At 44.9% G+C, this 24899-nt stretch overlaps 1 protein-coding gene and 1 long non-coding RNA gene across 2 annotated transcripts; both read left to right on the top strand.

Moving 5' to 3' along the window:
* Positions 1-414: 414 nt before the first annotated feature.
* LOC120810316 (uncharacterized) lies at positions 415-4693 on the top strand. The gene is made up of 2 exons (XR_005710227.2): positions 415-2591; positions 3035-4693. It is a non-coding gene; the product is annotated as an uncharacterized LOC120810316 (long non-coding RNA).
* A 5729-nt stretch (positions 4694-10422) lies between these two features.
* Positions 10423-24898, top strand: fcgbp (Fc gamma binding protein). The gene is made up of 22 exons (XM_040166081.2): positions 10423-10517; positions 10613-10657; positions 11661-12902; positions 13475-13827; positions 14020-14596; positions 14700-15298; positions 15392-15959; positions 16060-16325; positions 16459-16791; positions 16959-17532; positions 17683-17882; positions 18207-18348; positions 18461-18789; positions 18883-19468; positions 19558-20156; positions 20580-21147; positions 21260-21858; positions 21957-22524; positions 22621-22820; positions 22929-23309; positions 23409-23695; positions 24540-24898. Exons 2-22 carry the CDS (start codon positions 10615-10617, stop codon positions 24547-24549), a joined length of 9024 nt encoding a protein of 3007 aa, XP_040022015.2. The 5' UTR covers positions 10423-10517; positions 10613-10614; the 3' UTR covers positions 24550-24898.
* The last annotated feature ends 1 nt before the right edge of the window (position 24899 follows it).

Below are 24899 nucleotides of genomic sequence, written 5' to 3'. Positions count from 1 at the left end.
TCAGAGGTGAACACCCAAACAGCTATATGTGTATTGGTAGGCTTCACCAGCTGCAAACACATTGCTTGTGTGGATTTGCTAGAATGAAACCAAAAACAAGTTTTTATTACACATTATATCCCTCCCCTAGCTTCAGTGACGCCAGTAAGGAGTGAAAAGTGGCATCATGAAGGTCATCTCAGTTATGACCTCAGATAAAATCCACATTACTGGTGACAGTCCCTATCAACTTGTTTACTTCACATGCGGCGGTGTATAACGTCTCTCATCTCTAACAGTACTTCCATCCGGTGATGGTATCTGCCAGCCTGTACCTATGTTGGATTTAGGTGATCGGAGACGGCAGGTACATCACAATTCTCAGACAGGAGATTTAAAGTCCTGATTTGTTTGCACCGACAGAGTTAATCTGGCAATTAACTTTGTTTTTTCTTGTATTTAAACACATAGGTTAATGTACAGAAGAGTAACTTTCCACTCACTTGAAGGAATAAATCCCTGAATTCTTTTCTGAGGTGCTCCAGAAACTGCTTTGGCCACCGCAGCGCGACTGGAAGCATCATCTCCAGGCTGAATCTCGCCCGGTTTTTAAACAGAAACAACCTTCACTCATGCAGGCGAGCATCATTTGCAAAATGATATCCGTTCATAGTTGCAAGCCTGAAAATGAATATCACATGACTATTCATGCACGCTGGGGATGTGGGTTCCGGTGTTGTTGTTGGTTGCATGTTGGTTCCTTAGTTACAGAAAATACAACAAACAGAGTACTACAGTAAGCTTTGATAATTAAAGGTGATTGACCCTTAAAATTTTCCTCTTTAAACTCAAACAGACATATTTGGAAAGTGTATGTGGCGATATGTAGAGAAGTTTAAGAATTTAGATTTTTTTAAATGGGCAAAAAATACTGCAGGTGTTCCTCTATCTCCCTCTCACACACACACACACAAACACACACACACTCACACATAAAATGCACTATTTTACATCTTTCACTTGTTTCGCTGTCGGTTTTCTCACTTATCAGCTCTGCTGGTGGTTAACCATGACTTCAGCGCAGAGAATGCCGCTGGACATTCAGTTTTCAGTTTTCGATGCTGTAAAAGTCCGGCGTAGCGAGAACCTCAGAAGGCCAAACGTACATCCGCCCCACTGGTGCCTGTGACATGACTATTTCCAAATGTCACCAGCCTTTTCCTGGGTTGTTTGTTTGCTCTGTGTTTTAAAGAACGGTTGGGTGACACATATTAACAGTGCCTCACTTTTCTTTGTGGAGCAACCGGGAGCTGGGGAGTGTTTCCACCATGTTCTGCGAGTCAGCATTTTGCCCCGAGCGAGAAAGCTGCACCCTTAACAACACTTGGGGCTGTGCAAAGAACGGTTTGCTCAGCTGGTTCTTCTGGGTTGGCTGACAGTTCCTCAAAGGCTAACTGTCGCTGAGCTGCAGCATGCATTGATCTTGCATTATCAAATTTTGTGTCACTTTACCTTTCTGACGTGGTTGTTATGCAAATTCACGCCAGTGTTTTCTCACTTCCCTGTGATTTCACTGAAAGGAGGTTAAACTCCTGCCCCTTTTAATAGTTATTTTTGGTTTTTTTTAATGCAATGCTTATCAATCATAGGTACCAATGCACCTTGCAATTCATTGATTACAGTTTCTGTGTCTTTGTGTGTGCAGTTTTCTCCTCCCTACTGTTGACCATTATCCTCCTCTCCAACCAGCCATTTTCTGTCCAATAGTCATTATGAGTCCCGTGGCTCAACCTGCTCTACCACTTGGGTGGACCCATATTGTTTTAAGCGCCCTGCACCCTCTCACCCTGAGAGCATAGACGTTAGTTTCAGAATCTTCTCGTTGACTTGCATGAATTCTCTCTGAAGGTCACGCCACACATAGTAGTTATTTTTCAATTCGATCAATTCACTTTATTTGGCTTTGGCCTAAATCACAAATTTGCCCCATAGGGCTTTTAAAATCGTGCTGCCTTGTGCGGATTTTCAAATGCAATTTTGGCCCCCCCTACAGGATGATGGTGTTCCCTTTCATTATCGCCCTACTGCACTGGTCTTCTCTTTGGTGCTGCACACTTACATCTACACCAATATGGGCTTTGAATTGAGTCCCAGCAAAAAGGGCATATTTGGAAGTAGTCCCTTAAACAAATATGCTAACACCGTGTGTGTGTGTGTGTGTGTGTGTGTTAAATTCACACACTGTGTGTTAAATTCAACGCGGATCCAGCATGACCTCACAGCAAATAGTCCAAAGAAGGATCTCAGACCCCAACATCTTGTGAAAGCTTGAAGAAGTGGACAGAATGCTCGGTGTGTGAAGGGCTGTCAGGAAGGGAGTTGTCAAAAATGTTCATCTGAGCGCCTGTCCCTCTTATCTGACCCTTTAGGCTCGGGGAAGATTTTTTGAAGTCAATGGACCATTGACACAGCGTCATGGAGAAGTGGACTCCTCCAGCTTCTACAAACATGGCGTCAGTGACCTGTGTCTCCATGGAGGTCTCCAGCCTGTACTGTGTCCCTCCCTGGCAGAGTATCCTGCCTTTATGCATGCAGGAGGCCTGCATTCTGCTGTAAGTGTTAATGTGCTCCCAACTCTGAAGTGCCAGTGAATTCAATTAATATCCTCTACACTTGTAACTCTGCGGTTTGCAGTTCAGCATCATTGCACACCAAATGGAATATGGAGAGTTTGCAGATGTGCAGCCTGTGAGAGCAAACAACACTTAATCATGTTTAGATTGTTGATATTGAAAACGCAACATGAGAAAAGGGAAATGGAGGACATGATATCCGATCAGCCAGTAAGAACTTAATGTTTGTTCCATTGTTATTTATTGAAAGTGTTGAAAGTGTATGATGTTGCGATGTGACTCAAAGCACTATTGAGGCCACAACAATCCCGGTGCTCTTGGACCACTAGATGGTACCAATGCATCACTGGTCAACCTTAACCTTTCCAACATGTTCATGTCTTCCTGTCCTTAGTGACTGATGTCTCTCTGTATCCCCACAGATTTGTCACTCTCTCCAATAGGGGTTACAACAGGAGTTCTGAATAACATGAGGTCCACCTCTGCCTCGGCTGGCGGATTAACACAGCAGCTTCAGAGAGACCAGCCTCTGTGAAGCAGGTTTAGTTCACAGTGACGGCGTTGGGGTCTATGCAGAAAACCGGGACCGCTTTCACAGTGGAGAAAACCTCGAGGCAGGAGACGAGGCGTCTGCATGTGAGAAAAGCTGTTTGTGTCATGCTGCGGCACACATGACTTCCCGTAATACCTCCTGTGGAATAAGGAGTGGAAGCTTACTAGAGGAGTTCAAGGTTGCCACCCGGGACTCAAAGTTGCACACTGCTCTGTTGATGGTTCCCAAAGCACCGCGTTTGATGGACAGGCGTTTGAATTTCATGGTTCATGTAACTACACCTTGGTGCAGATGGGCCTCAATAAAGTGGATGCGGAGCCTGTCTTGATAGCTGCACAGGGCGACCACAGTGAGGGCAGGCACATCTACTTGCAAGTCAATCAAATGTTAAGACATCAACAGCTTTTTCTGGAAATATTAAGGTAATTATTTCACAGCTTTCAGAATGATTGATTATTTTTCTCTTAGCATGCAATGTAAAAAAAATAAAATCACAGCGTACACAAACTGCTGGATAGTCTCTATAATGTGGTTTTTTAACATAAATTATTCCACTGATGTAAATGCAGTTTACGAAAACCTGCCAGAAAGATGGATGACTAAGCATCAAGACCCCACAGTCCGTTGGGCTTATATCAGACCTGTGAAAGCACATTCTGTTCAAGATGTGTGGTCTTTGTGGGAACTACGATGATAATCCCTCAGTTAACATGCAGCTATCCAATGGCACCACGGCCTCTGATCCTTATGTTGTTGAGCCTCATATCATGGAGGTTGTTAGATAATGAAACATTGTGCAGCGACAAATGTGACTTCATTACAATTTCAATTAATCATGTGTGGAACGATATCATCCTGCTTGGGACCGGCAGCGGAGCCGCGTCGTTGCGTAGAGGATGAGAGAAGGTTTAAGCCGGGAAGTAAACAAACTGCTTTGTCGTTCAAATCTATCCATCGCTCTATTTATGTTAGCAAAATTCATGTTACCTTTTCAGTATGCACATTCCCCCTAAAAATACTGGGATTTATTTTCATGTTGTTTCTATTTCTATGCCTCAGAGAGCAAACTACTGCATAAGTGTACTGTTACCCGTACCTGCGGGTCTCCTATTGCCTGCCGCACAGCACAGTTGTAGAGTTTCAGATGGAATCATGGTTTGCCACAAAGATGGTGATTATCTAAACGGAATCTACGTTTTTTCATGTTGTTGGAAGTAAAATAACTGTATTTTTCTTTTTAGCTGAGCAAAATCCAGATCCAGGTGAGGAGAGATATGAAAATCTTGTCTGTGCTGTGCAGATGGACTTGGGGAGGACAGCACTACCCACACTAAACTTAACCATGGCTTATAGGCAACATGTGTCTGCTTGCAGTCAGCAAAGGGGCCCCGTTTGGTCTGACATAGTGTGTCCTAGAAAAACAACCATAATGACGACACAGCTCCATCTTACACTCAGGTCGTCATTGTATGTTATGTGGTTATCGTCCAGGATATATGTAAGTAAATGCCAGTCATTGATGAAGAAATGCTGATGAGTCTTTCACGTTAATGGTCAGGTAAGGTATTTCTGTAATTACACGTGGTTCCCCTCCCATTAAGACGAGGGCAGAGCTGGTTTACCGGCTCTTTGACAGGGACAGCAACTGCTGTACTGGTTGTAAGCAGAAACTAGATGAAGTGACTTTGCCTGCAGATGGTCAAATCTATTCAATCCCAATTCTTTCAATGACAGTAATGGAGTTGAACACATATATAACGGAATGTCAAGTTTCATCTGACGAGGCTATGTATTCATATTCCATCGTTTGCAGATAAGCCAAGTGTGGCTACTATGTTGCAGTGGCAATTGCAAAGTAGTTGTGTTGACGAATGAAAAATACAATGAATATTGTAATATAATCTTTAAACGAGACACCAATAAATCCTTTTGCATGTGCCCTGTCCAGCCAATAGTCACCACAAGACCTGTAGCTAAGCCTGTCCTCCATCCTCTGAATGTAATGTCACAGTCTTTTACAAGGTTTTGGTGTGTAGGGCTGATTCAGTGTGGCTGTGAGCCACCACATCAATGAGGCTCTACAGGCTCCAAAGGAAAATACCACAACCTGACAACCAGGTGAGGTCTCAGTGAGGACTTTGGGAAGTCTAATTAACACTTGAGTGAACCACCACGTCCCTCAAAGGTGTTTTTTTTTCTTTTTTCCCACCCGTACCCAGGTTGATCGTCTGTTTAAGGCCTTTCCATACTTCATCATTCACACTGATGTAAGATTACAGCTGACAGTCTTCAACACTGCAGGTGGGAACTTGAATACGTCCCAAGTGATGGCCAGTTTGTGGTGGTCTCCGATTGGTTGCTGCATGCTGCATTCTACCATGAGACAATTACAACTGCAATAAAGGGGAAGTGCCATGCAGACTCATGGAAAACTGTTCACTGAAGGACGGCCTTGCCCCGCCGTTATGGGGTGTGTCGAGTGATGTGCTGCCGTTGGCTACATCACTCTTGGAAAACAAAAGTGAGTTCGGGTTAAAGAAAATGGTCATACAATTTTTGCAGCCTTAAAAACCTTTAATGCTTTCAGGTATGTGGAAAAGAATGCAAACTGTGCCACAGGTGTATATAAAAAGCTTTGCAGAACTCCTGCGCAGTAGTAGCAGCTCCTCGACATCATGGCACTGAGGTCTGTGAGAGATAATGCAAAGAGTGCTAGCAGTCTCCACACAACAACATGGTCTGTGATATGCTGTTGTGGAGTTTGATATTTACACGCTTATGTGCATGAGGGCAGTTTGTGCTGGGGCAGGGCAGATGGACTCATGTCTGGCACTGGGAAGGTATTCTGCAACCTGCCAGGCAAAAGCAATACCAGTAGGACAGTGGAGGGGGAATACCCTTGTGGTAAGTGAATAATGGGGATCCATGCTTCAATGAGAATCTGATCCACTTTCAATGGTTTGTATTTTTTACCATTATCTCTCCAGTGTCTTGGCCGCAGCAGCCCAAAAGAGTTTGTTGAATCCAGTTCCCACTCATTCACTTCTCTGATCCAATGTGTTTCTTTAGCCACTCGTTGTTCAGAAGGCTGTGCCACAATACAAACATGTTTGATAGAACGACTGTGTACCTTACCGTCAGTGTGGGAGTGTTGCTTATGTTAGACGAATGAGCAATGTACACTGAGCTGACTGAGCTAAGAGAAGCTGCTGTCGTCCTCTCATGTCGTGCTGTGTGAGGAGGAGGCAGGCCGCAGTCCTGGGCAGCAGCGTGATCCGACAAATGGTTCCTGGGTTGTTCTGACGGACCGGATGTCTGTGAGCTCAGGGGCAGCCTCCCAATCTCCACATTCTTAGGGGACAGCGACTGAGTTTGGAACCTTGCTTATCTTGTGTCCCCTGTGACAACGTGTGAACTGGGGTTTTGTGTCCCTCCCTCACATCTTGATATCAGGGGTCTCCCTGTCATTTGGTTGAAACGCAGATAAATCAGAGGTCAAAGTGAGACAGTCATGGTCCATCCCTCCAAAACGGCCAAATTGTGTGGTCTATATGCAAACCTTACTGACCTTCAACCCACACAGGTCAGTCAGGTCATGCGTTCTCCCTGACTTTCTTGGCCGGTAAGTGACGTCCTTCACAACAGTACTGGGAGTTAACTGACTATAGTGCATACTGAAAACTATATAATATAATTAACTATATTTTCTTTTTTAGTGGCTTTTATGGAAGATATTGAGCAATTTTATGTCTCTCTATGACATGATCTTACTCCAAGGAAAGTCAAACTCGCTCAATGGAACCTTGGCCAGTTTCAGGAGGCGCAGAAAAACGAGCTCCTCGGGCCGCAGGATGACTTTGTATTTATGCCATTCAAAAGAATAATATGCTCTTCTCATACATTTATACTAGAAGAACTCTTATCATTTAGGCCCGCGCACCTTTTTCAAAAGAAACTAATCTCTAGCCCATGTTGATTAGGCCCCAGGGAAAAAAGGAGTAAGGTCACACCTTTTTATCTAAATCCATGTGTGCTTTAACTAAGCCAGGCTTACTGTTGCCCTGCCCAACGGTTCTGATGAAGTGAGCACTAATTAAATATTTGAGATTTTTGTTATCGTTCTGTTTTTTGTTTTGTAATCTAATGCAAATTGACCAGGGCCATGTAATATTTAACTTCTCTCGGTCATGAATGATTGTAACAATCTCCAATGTGTGTTCTTATTTTTGGTTGACACACAAAACCAACAGAAACCGCCCATCAAACAGAACTACAGCAGAAATGTTAGTTTAATTAAATTTGATTGATCAAATTCGTATATCAGATTATTTCTATTGTTGCAGTGTTACAAGGGCATGTCTTTGTTTCTAATCATAATGCAGTTTAAAGGACACAATATCTACATTGCCTTGATTCTTGGATGGTGTAGACGCTTGCAATGCAATGCATCACAGATTTTGGGGTTGTTTTTTATAAAACTAATAGACGGCATAAATTACGAAACATTAAGTTGGTGGGTAGCGAAAATAAACACACATGTCATATTATTACAAAAATTGGTCATATGACCGCATCATTTTGAAAAGCCATCAATTTTACTCATCCTCCAAAGGAGAGAGATGCATGGCATGAGAGTTAAGCACATTATTGCTCCAAAAACTGATTTTTCCTTTAAAAGAAAATTTCTTTGATTAAGGTTTTTCGATTGTAGTGTCTAAATCATAGACACGTTTGAGAACGTTTCACACATGTTTTAGTGCTTTAGCAGGCTACACAATGAGTCTATAGTTAGCATGACGTTAGCTCTTAACTGCTAAATCATGCTAGTTTTTTTAACTTGTGGGTCGGGGGTGATTCGTGCCAAAGGGCCTGGGTTAAGTTGTGCCAGTGGCCCACTTGTGATTATTTTCAACTTATTATCAGTTTGTAATTGTACTCTCACATTTAAGGAAACTATGTGACATTCTTAATTTTAGACCAACACCCATCATTCCATGCACATATAAACAGAAGACAGACAGGACTTCAACTCCTCTGGTGGAGTTGGACAGAGGAACAGGGAAAGACCATACATCAGGTGGCAAGGGAGATCTGTAGGATGACCTTGAAAAGATTCATGGAGAAGGAAAGGACTGGAGAAGTAACAAAGACAGGGTATAAGAGAACAGGACTTGCCAACCGAGTCTTCAACGAATACATGGAGACGGAGCTAGCGGATCACATAAGGTCACTAGCAGCAATGTTTCATGGCATAAGTGCCAGGAAATGCGGTGAGCTGGCTTTTGACATCCCTGCCAGCTGGATCAGAAAGACAAAAGCAAGTTATGTTAAGTGTGCATTTATTAAGGATTAACATTAACATTGATAAGTACTTTCCCAGGACATGCTCAGTATCAGTTATCACCATGCACATCCTACGGAGAAGCCAAACTGGGTACTTATTTAGAGCATATAACTTAACCTTATGTAAAATCTGAATGTAAAGCATTTTTATTGTCGTTTGTATCAAATGATGCATCATTCTGAACACTATATCACTGGCACAATTTACCCCAAACTTTTCCTCCCAAAGGCACAACTTACCCCGCACCAGGGTCAAGTTGTGCCACGAGACCACATTTTTCCCAAAGGCTATATTTCTGAAACAATTTATTTCAGATCCAAAGTTATTGTTCTCAGGGATTCACCACATCCTGAAATATATGTCCATCCTTAAGTTGAAGGCATTACTGTCATGGCCTCAATGAACTATAATTGGAATGATGTATTAACCAAATGCATTTTCAGAATTTTGAACTGAAGCAAAGAGGATACAGTATTTTTTTGAAGAAGGTGGTTCAGGTTGATTATTTACCTTCAAATACAGTTGGTTTTAACACATCCCTATAATTGTTTATCTTTTACTGCTTTTTAGATTATTTAGGAGGTCATGCAGGCAGGGCTGTAGTGGAGGGTAAACGCACGTAAACGCCGTTTACGCACCTCTAGAATTTGGAAACAGCGTTTACGCACCTATAAATAGCGTTTACGCACCTCTAAGTGGCATTTACGCACCTCAAAGTTCCCTGCGCCTTGTATTCTTCCGTTGGAATAATCCGAAATAAACTTGGTGTAATTTTGAAACAGCTAAGACTACGTTTCCTATTGTTGAACATATAAACGCCGTAGTCTGAATCATGTTCATCTGCGCTGTATTACGGTCTGTGAGCATCCAATCAGTGCCTTGCGGCTGCAGCAGCGACACCAATGAGGATCCAGGAGGTGTGTAAACACACGCTGTGGATCAGCCCAGTGGTCCCCAATCTTTCTTACCTCATGGACCGGTTTCATGTCAGACAATATTTCGCGGACCGGTTGAGAAGGTCCGACGGGGGGGGGGGTGTAGTAGTCGTTGCGGGCGGTACGACCGACGGGGGGGTAGTAGTCGCGCGCTCTGTGTTCGCTGGTAGATTAGAAAACAAGTCAGTTCTCAATGTGATAAAAAAACATGCTGTATAGGCTATTTATGATGACATAGGCAGTACATGAGTGTTCCTTTAACTTATGTTGTCAGTGTAATTGACAGGCTGCTTAACTGGTTAACTCTTAAATTCAACATATTTTTTCAGGCAGTGATAGGACAGGCAATGATGCAGAGAGCACAGGGAGAGGAGAAACACCAGGTCCAATAGAGAGAGAAGCACAGAGGAGCACGTTCTGGGGTTCATGGCTCCTCTGTGTAAGGCAGGACCTGACGTGGAGGATAAGGAGGCCCTCTGGGCACTACTGTAAAAAGCAGACTCCGTATGTAGATAGTTCTTAATCTGCAATTGTCTTGTTGCGTTGACATACTTTTCTTTACTGTTTTCTTAAATTTAATAAACTACAAACTACTAACACATGTATTCATTGTCATTGATTGTATATGACTTTTACTGATAACATAATGCAATATAGCCAGGACAGCCTTACAGAGTCGCAACGCTTTGTTTTGCATTGCTTCGCATCGCGTTGAGGTCTGTATGATCACAAAATTCAGAGTTTACCCACCTCTAATTTTACCACTACAGCACTGCATGCAGGGATACTGTGATAACAGGATGTTAATAAGTCTTTTTATCTAGTTTTACTGGAAGCGAAGTGCAGTCATCCTACAAATATTTGAATTGGAAAGTCACACCGGCAGTATGTCCACATAAAGCCGGACCTTTAGTCAGTGCCAAGTTATGCCTTTATTTGTTTTGACAAATTTGTGTTTCTAAGTTGAGCTTAAGTTGAAGCTGTTGAGCTTCAACATTTTTGATTGGTTGTTTTTGTCTGTCGGAGCATATAAAAGTATGTCATTTTAAATCATCACTCATGCATCTGAGCAGGTAAGCAACACTCATTCTGTTATTATATATGGGGTTAAAATGTATGCCATTATTTTGTTTAGATAATCTAATTGAAACAAAAATATCTCTTTCAGCCATGAGCTCCGTCTTGCTGTTTTGTGCTTTGGGGGCTTTACTTTGTAAGTCATTTTATTAATTTGTTTTCTTTTGACAAGACTTTCTTGAATGTCACATGTTCTCATTTCAATGTGTTCCAACTGGCTTATCCTCTTTTCAATATGTTAAACACAGTACTACTAATGTAGGAAAATCTTTCTTTTCTTTATTTATCAGCAGCCTGCCCTAATTAACGACTCTTCATTCTGGCTGAATATGGCTTTGCCCAATTAATCAATCACAGGAGAGTTTCTCAAATCTTGCCACAGAATTCTCTTGCAGGACGTTGTAGTGATTACTCAATTTGAAGCAATTTATCCAGGCCGTCAACCCCACCAGCTGTGCGGCTATTCTTGTTGCTTTTGTGTATGAAGCAGAATGTTAAACAGGTGAAGAATTCGACAGGGCAGCACATAAAAGAGAGCAATCTAAATTGAAATTTGCTTTTGTTGGAAATAGCATTTACCTTCAGCTGCTATTGAGCGGGACCTATTATACCGAATGGGGGAAACAGGAGTATAATCTAAATCCCCCAAGCCCTGACTGAGCCTAGGAAAAAATCTTTTCACAGCAAAGGCACAGATATTGATAATAGTTCCATTATGCAATTATATTTTCCGTGCAAGTGACTTATTGAGTGGTGTTGAGAAGCAGTCAAGTGACTATTCTTGAGTCTAAATCTCCCTCACAATGGTTATCAAAGGAAAAGCAATCTGTCCTTTATAGAATACATTTATCCTTGCTTTTTAACTTTGAAATGAAGGTATTTTTAGTCACATTCTGTTGGATGTCATATTGTTTCTTGCTTCTGTGAATGTGAATCAAGATGCCTCCAGCCAAGTTTTGTGATTCCAGTCTGTGAATCTTTTGATTGCCTTTGCACAAATTATCTGATTTCTTTAAATGTTTTCTTCATACACAAGACTTGTGGTCATGTTCTGCATAGCATTTCAGTGGACTTAAAAAAAGCCTTCTTTTGACATGTGTTTTTTTCTCTGTTTCCTCGCTCTCCTTATTGACTGTCAGGTCCATCTTACGCTGGATGGACAGGCAGGGAGTTCATCCTGTCATTCATGCAAAATTATGCTCCAAACTACGGCACACCTCGCTTTGAGCTACACATCACCGCTGTTCAGCCCAATGCAAATGTGATTGTGCAAGTGCCCCCTTTAAACTTCAGGCAAGAGAAAATTCTTAAGGCCGGAGAAAGAGTTACCATCAGTCTCCCAAATGGTGTTGAGATGTACGGCAGCCAGAAGTCTCCCAACACGGTGCGCATCGAAGCCTCGGCAGATGTGACTGTAACCTCCTTCAACTTCAAGCTGTACACAGCCGACACCTCTGTGGTGTATCCGGTCACTGAATTGGGCACAGAATATTTCATCTTCACGCCTGCTGGGAGCCCTTATGGCTCCTTTAAAGAGTTCTCTGTGACAAATGGAAAAGACAGCAACAAAGTTCAGATTTTCCCAAGTGGTTTTATCAGGTTCGAGGGTCGTGTGTATGAGAAAGGCAGCCAAATGGTGATAGATCTCAAGCCATATGAGAGTGTGCAGCTCCAGAGCCCGTATGAGCTCACTGGTACCAGAGTGTCCTCCCAGCACCCTGTTGCTGTTGTCACTGGTCACACATGTACATGGCAATTCTCCAAATGTAACCACGTATATGAGCAACTACTGCCAGTAAGCAGGTGGGGATCCAACTTCATCGTGCCTCCCCTGACCTTCCAGAGCAAATTTGACAGCGTCTTCCTCCAGGCCTCCCAACCCACGCGGGCCACCATCCAACGCGGCAACCGTGAAGAGGTTGTGACTTTGACAGGGGGGCAAATATTGGAGCTCAAATCCCAAACATCTGAAATACTGTCCATTGAGGCTGATCATGGCATCCAGGTTCTCATGCTCTTCAACGGTGTCACACGGAGCTGGCTCCACTTCTACGACCCTTTCTTGATGACCATCCTGCCCATGGAGCGCTTCTGCTCCTCTTACTCACTGGAGGCTCTGGACGGCTTTGAAAACAAGGCGCTGATTGTGGCACAGACCCGTGCTACGGCAGAGCTGCGCATTGATGGTACAAACCTGCCCCGTAGTGTCCAGTGGCAAAAGGTGACCGGGACGGATTTCTCATGGACAGAGATGTCCTACAATGAAAACCCTGGCCACAACAGACTCACGGTGTCCAACCCTGGTTCCCCCTTTGCTCTCTACAGTATAGGTGTCACCCAGATGAATGGCTACGGTTCCATAGGACAATGTATACAGCCAGGTAAGGTGCACGTCCTATAGCTGTTTAGGGAATACAAATAATTAAAGCAGATTTTGTTATAATTTTATAATATATTTGTTAGAAAGATTCAATATTCTAGGGAAATTAATTCTATATTATTCATGGTTTTCTGTCACGGTGTGGTTCACTTCATGTTATATTTTGTAGTTTTCTGCCACTTGTGTCCCCGGGTAACTTCACTTCCTGCCTTGTCCCGTTGTCCCCTGTGATTGTCTAATAGTTTCCACCTGTGTCCAATCACCTGCACCTCCCTTGTGTATTTAAGCCGTGTGTCTCCTGTGTCACTTGTCGCGTCATTGTCTTTTGCCACGCATGTCCTGTGCTTGTCTTTCGCCCCCGTAGTTTCATGCTTGTGTGTTTTTGCCCCTTGGCCTTTTGGATTTTGGACCTTTTGATTATTAAAGTCTTTTGTTTTGGAAAAGTCTGCGTTTGAGTCCTGCCTTCCACCCCGCAATCGTGACAGTTTTCCATGTTAGAAAGATTCAATATTCTAAATTAACATAAACCGTGATGATAGGGAAATTAATTCTATATTATTCATGGTTTTCCAGGGAGTGGATCTTTGTCCTGCAGTAGTATCACCTGCAGTCCCAAAGAGGTGTGTGAAGTGAAGGGTGGGTATCCCTCCTGTGTCCCCAAGCCAGTGGAAAGGAAGCCGGGTACCTGCTGGGCCATGGGAGATCCACACTACCGCACCTTTGACGGGCGATACTTTAACTTCATGGGTACCTGCACATACGTTATTGCTAAAAACTGTGGCAAGGAAGATCATCTTCCAGACTTTGAGGTCCTTGCTCGAAATGAGAACAGAGGCAGCCTCAGGGTGTCCTATGTTTCCGAGGTAACAGTGAAGGTGTATGGCGTCACTATCACAGTAGTTCGGTCTGAAGCGGGTCGTGTAAGGGTAAGGCTTCCTCTTTGTTTATAAGATATTGGATGGTTATTCTTTGTAATATACATACTATAAATTGTATCTGATTTTGATCTATAATGATTATTAGTTGTATTCTTAGTGTTAGGCATTCAAATGCATTGATTAAGAAGGATAAAGTATGACCGTTATAGATAAACATGTTTTCTATTTTCTTTTTTGCAGATCGACAACAGTCTTTGGAGTTTGCCTGTGACCTTAAACAACAACAAATTGAATTTGTTTCAGAGCGGTCGCTCTTTGGTCATTGAGACTGATTTCGGCCTGACTGTCCGTTATGACTGGGATCACTATCTTGTAGTCACTTTGTGCGGTAGTTACGCTGGTCAGACTTGTGGTCTCTGTGGCAACTTCAATGACAACCCCAATGATGATTTCACCACGCCCTCCGGCGCTCAAGCAGAGGGGGCTGTGGCCTTTGGGAGCAGCTGGAAGGTGCCAGGACTGGTGGAAAATGCGCTTTGCAGAGATGATTGTGTGGGTGGGTGTGAGCGCTGTGAAGACGGCCAGATGAAGATGTGGGAGGGTTCCTTGTTTTGTGGGATAATCAGTGTAACAAAAGGCCCATTCCAAAAATGCAACGCCTTTATTGACCCACAAGCATACCTGCAGAACTGTAAATATGATGTATGCATGGGAGGCGGCCTCAGACATTTCCTCTGCAGGGCGCTGGAAGCTTATACTGAAGCATGCCAGTTAGCCGGGATCCAGGTTGAAGATTGGAGGAAGATCGCAAGATGCCGTGAGTAAAATCGAAATCAACCCTTAAATGATCATACAATTATTTTTGTTCCTTTTCTAACCCAGCATTCATCACACTTAATACTCTGTCTTTCTCCCTAAAGCTGCTACATGTCCATCCAACAGCCACTATGAGCACTGTGGCAATGCCTGTCCTGCCACCTGTTCCGACCCTAATGCTCCCTCTAAATGCAAACGCCCCTGTGTGCAGACCTGCACCTGTAACGCAGGTTTCATTTTGAGTGGAGGACAGTGTGTGCCTGCTGCGAAATGTGGCTGTGCCTACGAGGGTCGAAACATTCCTGCTGGGGAGTCATTCTGGGCCGACCAGAGCTGCAGTCGAAGGTGTACATGTGTTGCTGGAAGCAAACGCGTGGAGTGCCAGGATAAAGGCTGCGGGGCGGGCCAGCAGTGCAAGGTGGTTGAGGGTGTTAGAAAGTGCCAAGCGGTTTCCCAAAGCACCTGTCAGGCCACAGGCGACCCCCATTACGTGACCTTTGACAAGAAGAAATTTGACTTCCAAGGCACATGCGTGTACCAACTGGTTGCACTGTGCTCAAAGAACCCAGAGTTGGTACCCTTTGAAGTGCTGGTGCAGAATGATTATCGAGGCAGTAAGGTGGTCTCCTACACCAAGTTAGTGGAGATCAAGGTTTACTCCCTCAGCATTGTAGTTACGAAGACGCACAAGGGCCTTATTATGGTAAGAACTATGCTATCATTTCATTGTTAGTAATTCCTGCAACTCACTAATTTTCCCTCTGTATTGTTTAAACAATTGTGTGTCCTTTTCCAGGTGAATGATGAGCTGGTCAACCTGCCCATCCAACTGGCTGGAGGACAGGTTTCTGTGTACAAGAGTGGCTGGTCCGCTGTGGTCACCACAGAATTCGGCCTCAAAGTATCATTCAACTGGGACAGCGCTGTGTACGTAACACTGCCAAGTAACTACATGGGAGCCGTTTGTGGCCTCTGTGGAAACTACAACGGCAAACTCCAGGATGACCTGATTCCAAAGAATGGTAATACACCCGTCTCACCAGTAGAATTTGGTAAGAGCTGGCAAGTGGCGGAGATCCCAGGGTGCGTTGAAGGCTGTAAAGGGGTGTGTCCTGATTGTGACATTACCGAGAAGGTTAAATATGAAAAAGGAGATTTCTGCGGGCTACTGAAAGACCCCAAAGGGCCGTTCCGTGGCTGCCATGCCGAGGTGGACCCAGCTAGCTACTTTGAAGACTGTGTTTATGATGTATGCTTGTATAAGGGCAGAAGGGATGTCCTCTGTCAGGCTATTACAGCTTATACATCTGCCTGCCAAGCTGTGGGGGCCAAGGTCTACAGCTGGAGGACCAGTCAGTTCTGTGGTGAGAAAATAATTTACCATTTATAATTTACTACAAGGTACAATAATAATACTAGAAAACCCCTTTGTAATCTGAATTTATTTATATCCCTTGTGCACAGCGGTGAAATGTTCGGTCCACAGCCACTACGAAGTTTGTGCGACCAGCTGTCCTGCCTCTTGCCAGAGTCTGTCCCCTCCTAAAGGTTGCCAAGCTCTGTGTGAAGAGGCCTGTTCCTGTGATGAGGGGTACATCCTCAGTGGAGACAACTGTGTTCCCTTCTCACAGTGCGGCTGTGTCTACAATGATCGCTACTACAGCATTGGCCAAGTGTTTTATCCCAATGGGGAGTGTCAGGAAGAGTGCAAGTGCACACAAGATGGGCAGGTAATGGATACTGAAAGGACTATTTGAAATTAACATTAAGATTTGACACTGACCTGTGTGAACTTACAAATTGATTTGTAAAATGTTACATTTTTCATTTCTCTTGTTTTTTTTTTTTTACTGTCTGTTTCAGGTTGAGTGCAAGAAGTTCTCATGTGGCCCTAATGAGAAGTGTAAAGTGGAGAACGGCATCCAAAAGTGTCATCCTATTGGGAAGGGTGTGTGCCATGCTTCCGGTGACCCCCATTATCGCTCTTTTGATGGGCGAACATTTGATTTCCAGGGCACCTGCACCTACACACTGTCTGAAAGCTGCGGGCTGGAAGGCACCCACCTGGTGGCCTTTTCTGTTCAAGTGGAGAACGTGCAGTGGAAGTACAACAAAGCAGTGTCCGTCACCAAGCTGGTTGCTGTGGTGGTCTACGGCTACACTCTTATCATGAGGAACAACATGTTTGGAGTCCTGGTGAGCAACAACACTTTGTTTTCATGGGAAACAAGCTTCATATTTGGATTACTTAGAGCATTTTTTCTATCATTCAGACGATGGTTGAGAGATGTGAAACTAGCGTATCTTAAATAGTTCAACATAAGGGATTTTTTTTCAAATAAGACTTGTACTTCTTCTTTTAGGTGGATGGAGTGTTTAACAACCTACCGGTTAATCTTAAAGATGGAGCAGTGCTGGTGTATCAAGAAGGCCAGCATTATGCAATTGCAACAGATTTCGGCCTGACTGTCACTTATGACCTGGTCTATCAGGTGACCGTCACAGTACCCGGTAACTACCGTGGTAAGGTCTGTGGGCTGTGTGGCAACTTCAACGGTGAAAAGAAAGATGACTTCCAAATGCCCAACCGTCAGCTCTCTGACAATGTGAATGTGTTTGGAAAGTCATGGAAGGTCACCATCCCTAATGTGGTGTGTGAGAACGGCTGTGAAGGGAATAACTGTCCGACATGTGATGCTGCTCGCAAGGCCGTGTTTTCAAAGTCTACTTACTGCGGCGTTGCTACGGCACCCGATGGTCCTTTCGCAGCCTGCCATAGTAAACTAGACCCGCAGCCATACTTTGCTGACTGTGTGTTCGATGTGTGTGCCTCTGCCGGCGATGGGAAGGTACTGTGTAACAGCATAGCAGCCTATGCCTTCAACTGTCACATGGCAGGAGTGGACGTCAAAAACTGGAGGACCGCTTCATTCTGTCGTAAGTTTCAAGGAGCAGTGGCGTTTTTTGGCGGGTTTCCTCCAAACCAACCTCTTATTATTGTCCGCCATATTGAATTGATACTGTATTTTTTAACTATAAGCCAACTCTAATCCATATTTTTCCTGACTCGTGATAATTTAATTTCAGCCATGAAATGCCCGACCAACAGTCACTATGAAGTATGTGCGGACGCCTGCTCTGCATCCTGCCCAGGCCTCACAGAGATTGTACAGTGCTCCACCAGCTGTATAGAGGGCTGTGAATGCGATGAAGGCTTCTTTTTTGATGGACATGTGTGTGTTCAGAGCACTGAGTGTGGCTGCTATGACAATGGGAGAACATACAAGGTACAATTCAACTCCACTGTCTGTACAAAAAAGCAATTCCTAATAGACATATTCTTGCCGGATAGTTTCAAAGTGGCTTAAGCAGATAGCCGCCACCCATAGCAATATCCATGCTAAACTGGCAATTAAATTGCTTTTTCTTTTTCTATAGCGCTGGACATGAGACTTATTGGAGATGTGCGCACTGAGGATTTCTCCTGAGACTTAATTAGCAGATTCTCTACATGTAAAAGGTGGTTGATGAAAATGAAATACTCTTCTATAACCTCCTCATTTTTTCTGTCTATTTTCCCCCGGTGTAATAAACCTTCTACACGTCTCAAGTCTGGTGAAACGACATATGAGGAAGACTGTAACACAAAGTGCACCTGCAATTCAGAGACAGGCCTCGTATGTGAGAAATATTCCTGCCCTACGAGCACACAATGCATGGTCAAGAACGGTGTCCGGGCATGCTACAACACAGGCAAGACACAAATACTGTGTATTTGTAACAACCAAAAACTGTTTGCAGTAAATAGTAAAGTAATTTTTTCAGATTTCCTATTAACTTCCATTTTGTGTGTTTTGCTGTGTAGATCCCTGCAAAGACGCCAAGTGTCGGGTCAAAGAGAAGTGTCGTGTTGAGAAGGGTGAAGCTCTCTGCGTCCCTGAGTACACAGGCAAATGCTGGGCCTGGGGTGACCCCCACTACCACACATTTGATGGTTACAACTTTAACTTCCAGGGCACCTGCAAGTATGTCATCTCCAAGACCTGCGGGGATCTGGACGGTCTAGTACCCTTCTCGGTCACTGAGAGGAACGATAACCGGGGAAGCACGGCGGTTTCCTTTGTCAGGCAGGTAGAGGTGTCTGTGTACGGGTACACAATCACCATCAGCAAGAACCAAGTCGGTCGAGTAACGGTAAGATCTCTTATTCCATGTGTCCATTGTGTCCACCTTGTTTATTTCAGTGTTGATATTATTTATATTGTTCTGTTTCTGCATTTCCTTTAGGTGGACGGGGAGCTGGTGAATCTCCCCGTGCGACTGGATGAAGGTGAAAGTGAGGTGTCGGTGTTTCAGCGTGGTCACACTGCAGTGGTGGACACAAACTTTGGCCTGGTGGTCTCCTACGACTGGAACCATGAGGTGGTCATCAAGCTGCCCAGCAGCTACTACGGCAGTGTCTGCGGTCTGTGCGGCAACTTTAACGGTAACAACCGCGATGAACTGCAGAATCCAGCCGGCAAAGCGGTCTCTTCAGTAACAGAATGGGGCAAGAGCTGGCAAACGGCCAACCAGGACGGAGACCATTCTTGCCGGGACACATGTGGGGAAAACTGTCCTACCTGTGAAGCGGACCAGAAAAAGCTTTATGAGACTGAGGCTTTCTGTGGCGGCCTGGTAGCCAAGACCAATAATGTGTTCGAGAAATGTCACGGAAAATTGGACCCCCAAGCCTTCATGGACAACTGTGTGTATGATACGTGCCTGAATAAGGGAGACAAAAAGATGCTGTGTCAAGCATTGGCATCTTATAGTCAGGAGTGTCGTGAGGAAGGAATAGTGATCACGGACTGGAGGAAGAAGTTTGGCTGCCGTGAGTATTTACGAGAACGGTTCATTGTTTTTCAACGATTTCCATGAAATATGAAAGTTCTTTGACTTATTCCTTCAATTTATCTCCAGCAATGAGTTGTCAGCGTCACAGCCACTATGAAGACTGTGCCAGCCCATGCCCGCCATCTTGCCCATTCCCTGAGCAGAAGAACACCTGTAACGGTGCCTGCCTGGAGTCCTGTGTGTGTGACAATGGGTACGTCCTCAGCGCTGGTGCCTGTGTGCCGGCTAAAACATGTGGTTGCTCCTATCAGGGGCGTTACTACAAGCCCGGTCAACGCTTTTGGGCTGACGAGGCTTGCGGTCGCCTATGTGAGTGTGACACCACCCTGGGCATTGTGACATGCCGCGAGGCTTCCTGCTCTGCCAAGGAGACGTGCGCCGTAGTGGATGGAGAGCGAGCCTGCCGGCCCATCAGTCACGCCACATGCACAGCCTCCGGTGACCCACACTACCGGAGTTTTGATGGCCGGAGGTATGACTTCCAGGGCACGTGTGTATATCAGCTGGTGGGTCTGTGCTCGCAGCAACCAGGGCTGGAGCCGTTCAAGGTGACCGTGCAGAATGAAAACCGGGGAAGCAAGGCCGTGTCCTACACAAGGACCGTCACGTTTTCCATCTATGGCTTTGTCCTCACCATCAGTAGAGAATACCCCAACAAGGTCCTGGTAAGTATGGATGTAGAGGCATGGATAACGTGAAGCACATGGTGTTTTTTATAAAAAATTAAATAAGTTAATGTTGTTGTCGTTTGTTTTTTGGGGAGAAGGAGAAATGGGATGTGAAATGTATTCACAGCAATAAATAAATAATAACAGAGGACAGATATTCTGAATTTCATTCAAATGAGTGATTAATAATTCCCTCTGTCATTGGGCTAGTTCTAACATTTCGGATGCTCATCTGCATATATATTATTGCACATTAACATTTTTTATCCAGGCAGACTTGATTAAACTGATTAAATTAAAAAATAAATTAAATTAAAAAGATTTAACTGCACATTAGAATGGATTAGCAAGGACTGTAGAACTAATAAATCTATAATCTCCTAAAAATGTTTCTCCCTCCCTTGTGTTTCTGATCCTCAGGTCGATGGGCAGGCTGCTTCTCTACCACTGGATTACAATAATGAGCTGGTTGTGTTTCTCAGCGGCCGGACAGCCGTGGTGGAGACAGTTGCTGGTATCACCGTGACCTTTGACTGGCATAGCACAGCGACCGTTACGCTGCCCAGCAACTACCAGGGTGCAGTCTGCGGCCTGTGCGGCAACTACAATGGAAAAGCTCAGGATGATCTGACCATGCGGAACGGCCACCCTGCAACAAATGGAGCCGAGCTGGGGGAAAGCTGGCGGGAGTCCCTCGTCCCGGGCTGCTCATCCGTCTGCCAGGGGGCGTGGTGCCAGGCCTGTTCAGACACCCAGAGAAAAGAGTACCAAGCGGAGAAGTTCTGTGGTATCATCGCTGACAAGTCAGGGCCTTTCAGAGTTTGTCACAGTCGTGTGGATCCGGCTCCCTACCTGGAGGACTGTGTGTATGATGCCTGTCACTATCACGGTCACCGTGGATCAGTCTGTGATGCCGTGGGAGTCTACGTCTCTGCTTGTCAGAGCCAGGGAATCACCATCACCTCCTGGAGAACAGACACCTTCTGTCGTGAGTTTGACATTGTGTTTTTAACTTTTGTTTTTCATTGTTCTTGATTTCGAATCTCTCTTTTCAAAAATCTCTCTTGCATCATTTACTCTGGTCTCATCCTATTCCACAGCAATGGCGTGCCCAGCTAACAGTCGTTACATATTGTGTGCCGCGGGCTGCCCGGCCACCTGCGCCAGCCTCACCACCATGGGCACTTGCCGCCGGCCCTGCACCGAGGCCTGCGAGTGTGACGAAGGCTACCTGCTGAGTGGGGATGCCTGTGTGCCTGTGCGAGATTGTGGCTGCTCCTACAACGGCCTCTACTTCAGGAAAGGAGACGTCTTCTATCCGGAAAAAGAGTGTGTGGAGCAATGCGTCTGTGGAGAAAACGGTGCGGTGTCTTGCCAAAAGTACAAGTGCCTTGCAGGGGAAACCTGTAAGCTTGTAAACGGAGTGAAAGGTTGCCACCCCGAGGGGCAAAGCAAATGTGTGGCTTCTGGTGACCCTCATTACATTTCCTTTGATGGAAAGAGGTTCGATTTCCAGGGTACATGTGTCTATGAATTGGCCACGGTTTGCAATGATAATAATGGCCAGCTGACAACATTCAACGTGACTCAGGGGAATGAGAAGTATGGAAATGGAAAAGTGGCGGTTACCAAGTCAATCGCAGTGGCTGTCTATGGTTATGTTATTTATATCCAGCAAAAAGTTCCGTGGAAAGTCATCGTGAGTTGAACAAGTCCATCCAAAACACTTTTGCTTACAATTTTAGATCTTTATATATTTTCTCATTCTGTCCCTCCTCTTACTCCTCCTCTGTCAAGGTGAACGATGAACTTCTAAACCTTCCCCTCTCTCTCGACAACGGGCTCCTCAGAGTCACCCAGGAAGGGAAGAACATTGTCGTCCGCACCGACTTTGGACTGACGGTCCTGTACGACACTGTCTATTACGTTGAGGTGATCGTTCCTTCCACGTACCAGGGAAAAATGTGCGGCCTTTGCGGCAACTACAACAAGAAGGACAGCGATGATTTTATGCTTCCCGGTGGCAGAACAACTGAAAACGTCGATGAGTTTGGGAAAGCATGGGCGGTGGACCTGCCTGGTAATGTGTGTGGAGGCTGTGGAGGCCAGTGTCCCGTATGTGAGCCGGCCAAGGCCAACTTGTACAGAACAGCAGACTCCTGTGGCATCATTATTGCACCCAATGGGCCCTTCAAAGTCTGCCACAGTAAAATTGACCCAGCGGCATACTTGTCTAATTGCGTGTTTGATGTTTGTGCCCTGGATGGCGACAAAGACACTCTGTGTAACAGTGTCCAGTCCTACGCTTTGGCCTGCCAGAGCGAAGGAGTCAAAATCCAGCCATGGAGGAGCAGCTCTTTCTGCCGTAAGATACGCGGAGCAGTATTTTTGCTCGTATTTTTTACGTTTACAATTTTCAGTTTCACATACAAAGTCTAACAAATGCATTTTTGTCTTGTAGCTGCTTCCTGCCCGGCCCACAGTCACTATGAGGTGTGTGCCGACACCTGTGGAGGGAACTGTGCCAGCTTTATTTCCCCATTCACTTGTCCTGAAAGCTGCTTTGAAGGGTGCGAATGTGACGACGGCTTTGTTTTCAATGGCATCCAATGTGTTCCGCTGGATAACTGTGGATGTGTGCACAATGGCCACTATCTCATGGTAAAATATTTCATTTTACTTTTTCAGTCGACCATCTTAATATTTGAATATTTGAATCAACACTTTAATCGTCCATCTGGAAGTTGAACGACTGCTACGTGTTTCCAGGTGGGCCAAGCAGTCGTGGACCACGGCTGTGAGTCAAAGTGTATGTGCCAGGCCTCTGGGGTAGTGAAGTGCGAGAAGCTGTCATGTGCCAGCGGGGAGGTTTGTGGTGTAAGAGACGGCGTCCGAGGTTGCCACATCAAGCCAGGCCACTGCGGCGTCGGCCGAGACGGCCACCTCACCTCGTTTGACGGCGTATCTGGGGCCGTAGGAGCTCAGGGGGCGTTTGAGGTTGCGACTCTGTGTGACGAGACCGCGGAGCTGTGGTTCCGCGTGGTTGTGGATGTCAGGGTCTGTAGCAAAGGGGCGTCACCCACCGTCGCCACCGTGTACGTGTTCTTCAAGGAAACGGCCATCACAGTGAACAGCGAGCACGTGACTTGGGTGAGAAGAGCCGGATGAGATAACAGTGACAACTTTAATATCGAAACTTTTACTTCAATTCATTTGTTCTTATTTGTTTATATTCTTAATATCTTCCAGGTAAATGGCAGGAAAATGTCCCTTCCGAGCAAAGTGACCAAGGAGATATCTGTCCAACTCTCAGAGAAGACTGTGATCATCGAGAGGGGATCTGCTTTGCGGGTCACCTACTCGCTTTCGAAGGAGGTGACTGTCGTTGTTGACAGCAGCCTGTTCAGTAAAATGTGCGGCGCCTGTGGCAACTACAACAACATCTGCAAAGATGACATGAAGACGGCAGATGGGAAAATTGCCACTAATGTCACGGTGGTTATTGGCTCTTGGGCCGCTGGGGATTTTTCTAGATGGTGAGTATTTGAAACTATTTGCCCGGTGTAAAGTTTAAAGATGCACTGCTACAGTCATTGCCATGATAATGATCTTCTTCACTTCACGGTCTCATCACAGTGTTCCCCAACTCCCCATGTAAACTAACTGTTCTAATGGAATAACGGCTTGGCCTCCTCATCAAGGCTTTTAACCTTCAATTCTAGTTAGATTGGAAGTTTTAGTATTGAACTGTGTCTCTCCCTTTATTATGCAAACAGAAAACTTAATTTGACCACTAAAACAATCAAGTACAGATCAGCGAGAGACGGCACGCGGCTATGACCATTCAATGCTTCTGCTCTTAACAGCAAGAGCTAAACAAGGACTCCGCAGAGCCCTTTTAAAGGAATGAGAGTGTGGTTTTTAATTGCATTTGGTCCAATTTAATTAAGAAATGCCAAAGAAAACCCTAAGGTAATTACTGATTAAAAAGCAGGTGAGGCTGACAGGCACGGCCATCAAAATCTACCATGCTTGCAATCCAATCACTGCTTGTCATCCAAGGACACTTAAGACTCATCTGGGTGCAATATTAATCTGAGCTCTCGTCTTCAGTTCTGTGCTTTAGCCTAAAGTCAGTCCCCAAGAGAGTTGAGTTTGGTGCTTCCGCCAACATAGTTGTCTTTTCGCAGCGATATGTCACCGCCAGACCCTGAACAACGCAAGAAAATGCCCTCTGGTCAGAGCGGCTGCTGAGTGTTTTCATATGCTTTTGGAAATGCCATTTTCAGTGTTGCTTGTAAGCTCTGTTGTGCCTCAGTGATCATGTCTTTACTTTGCTCCAATGACCTTTGACTGCAATTTTTTTTTCTTTCATTTCAGCGGCCTGTAGAGATGTTGGCTCTGCGTTGATTGAAACCATCAGGTGTGAATAGAACCATGAGCTGATGTTCCCCCGTGATTGAAACAGCCGTACAAAGTGGCTCACATCTCTGCTTTCTACACTCATTAAACAAGACCAGGAATGTGGCTAAAGTGTTTCTCATACTCCAATATTTCAATGAAATGGTTTGGGTTGTTTACTGACTATCTTGTCCTCCATTGTTCGCTTTGGAATGGTGGAAAAACTCATTTCTAAAGCCATATCGCCACCTAGCGGAGGAGGAAATAGTAGCATCTGAAATGTACTTTACAAAATGTGTTTTTATCGCCGTTCCAACCAATAAATACTTTTCATTGCAC

This window comes from Gasterosteus aculeatus, chromosome 20 (assembly GCF_964276395.1).
Source record: "Gasterosteus aculeatus chromosome 20, fGasAcu3.hap1.1, whole genome shotgun sequence".
In the NCBI taxonomy this organism is placed as follows: Eukaryota; Metazoa; Chordata; class Actinopteri; order Perciformes; family Gasterosteidae; genus Gasterosteus; species Gasterosteus aculeatus.
Note: the sequence above shows the minus strand (reverse complement) of the source record. Positions and strands in the feature narration are given on the sequence as shown.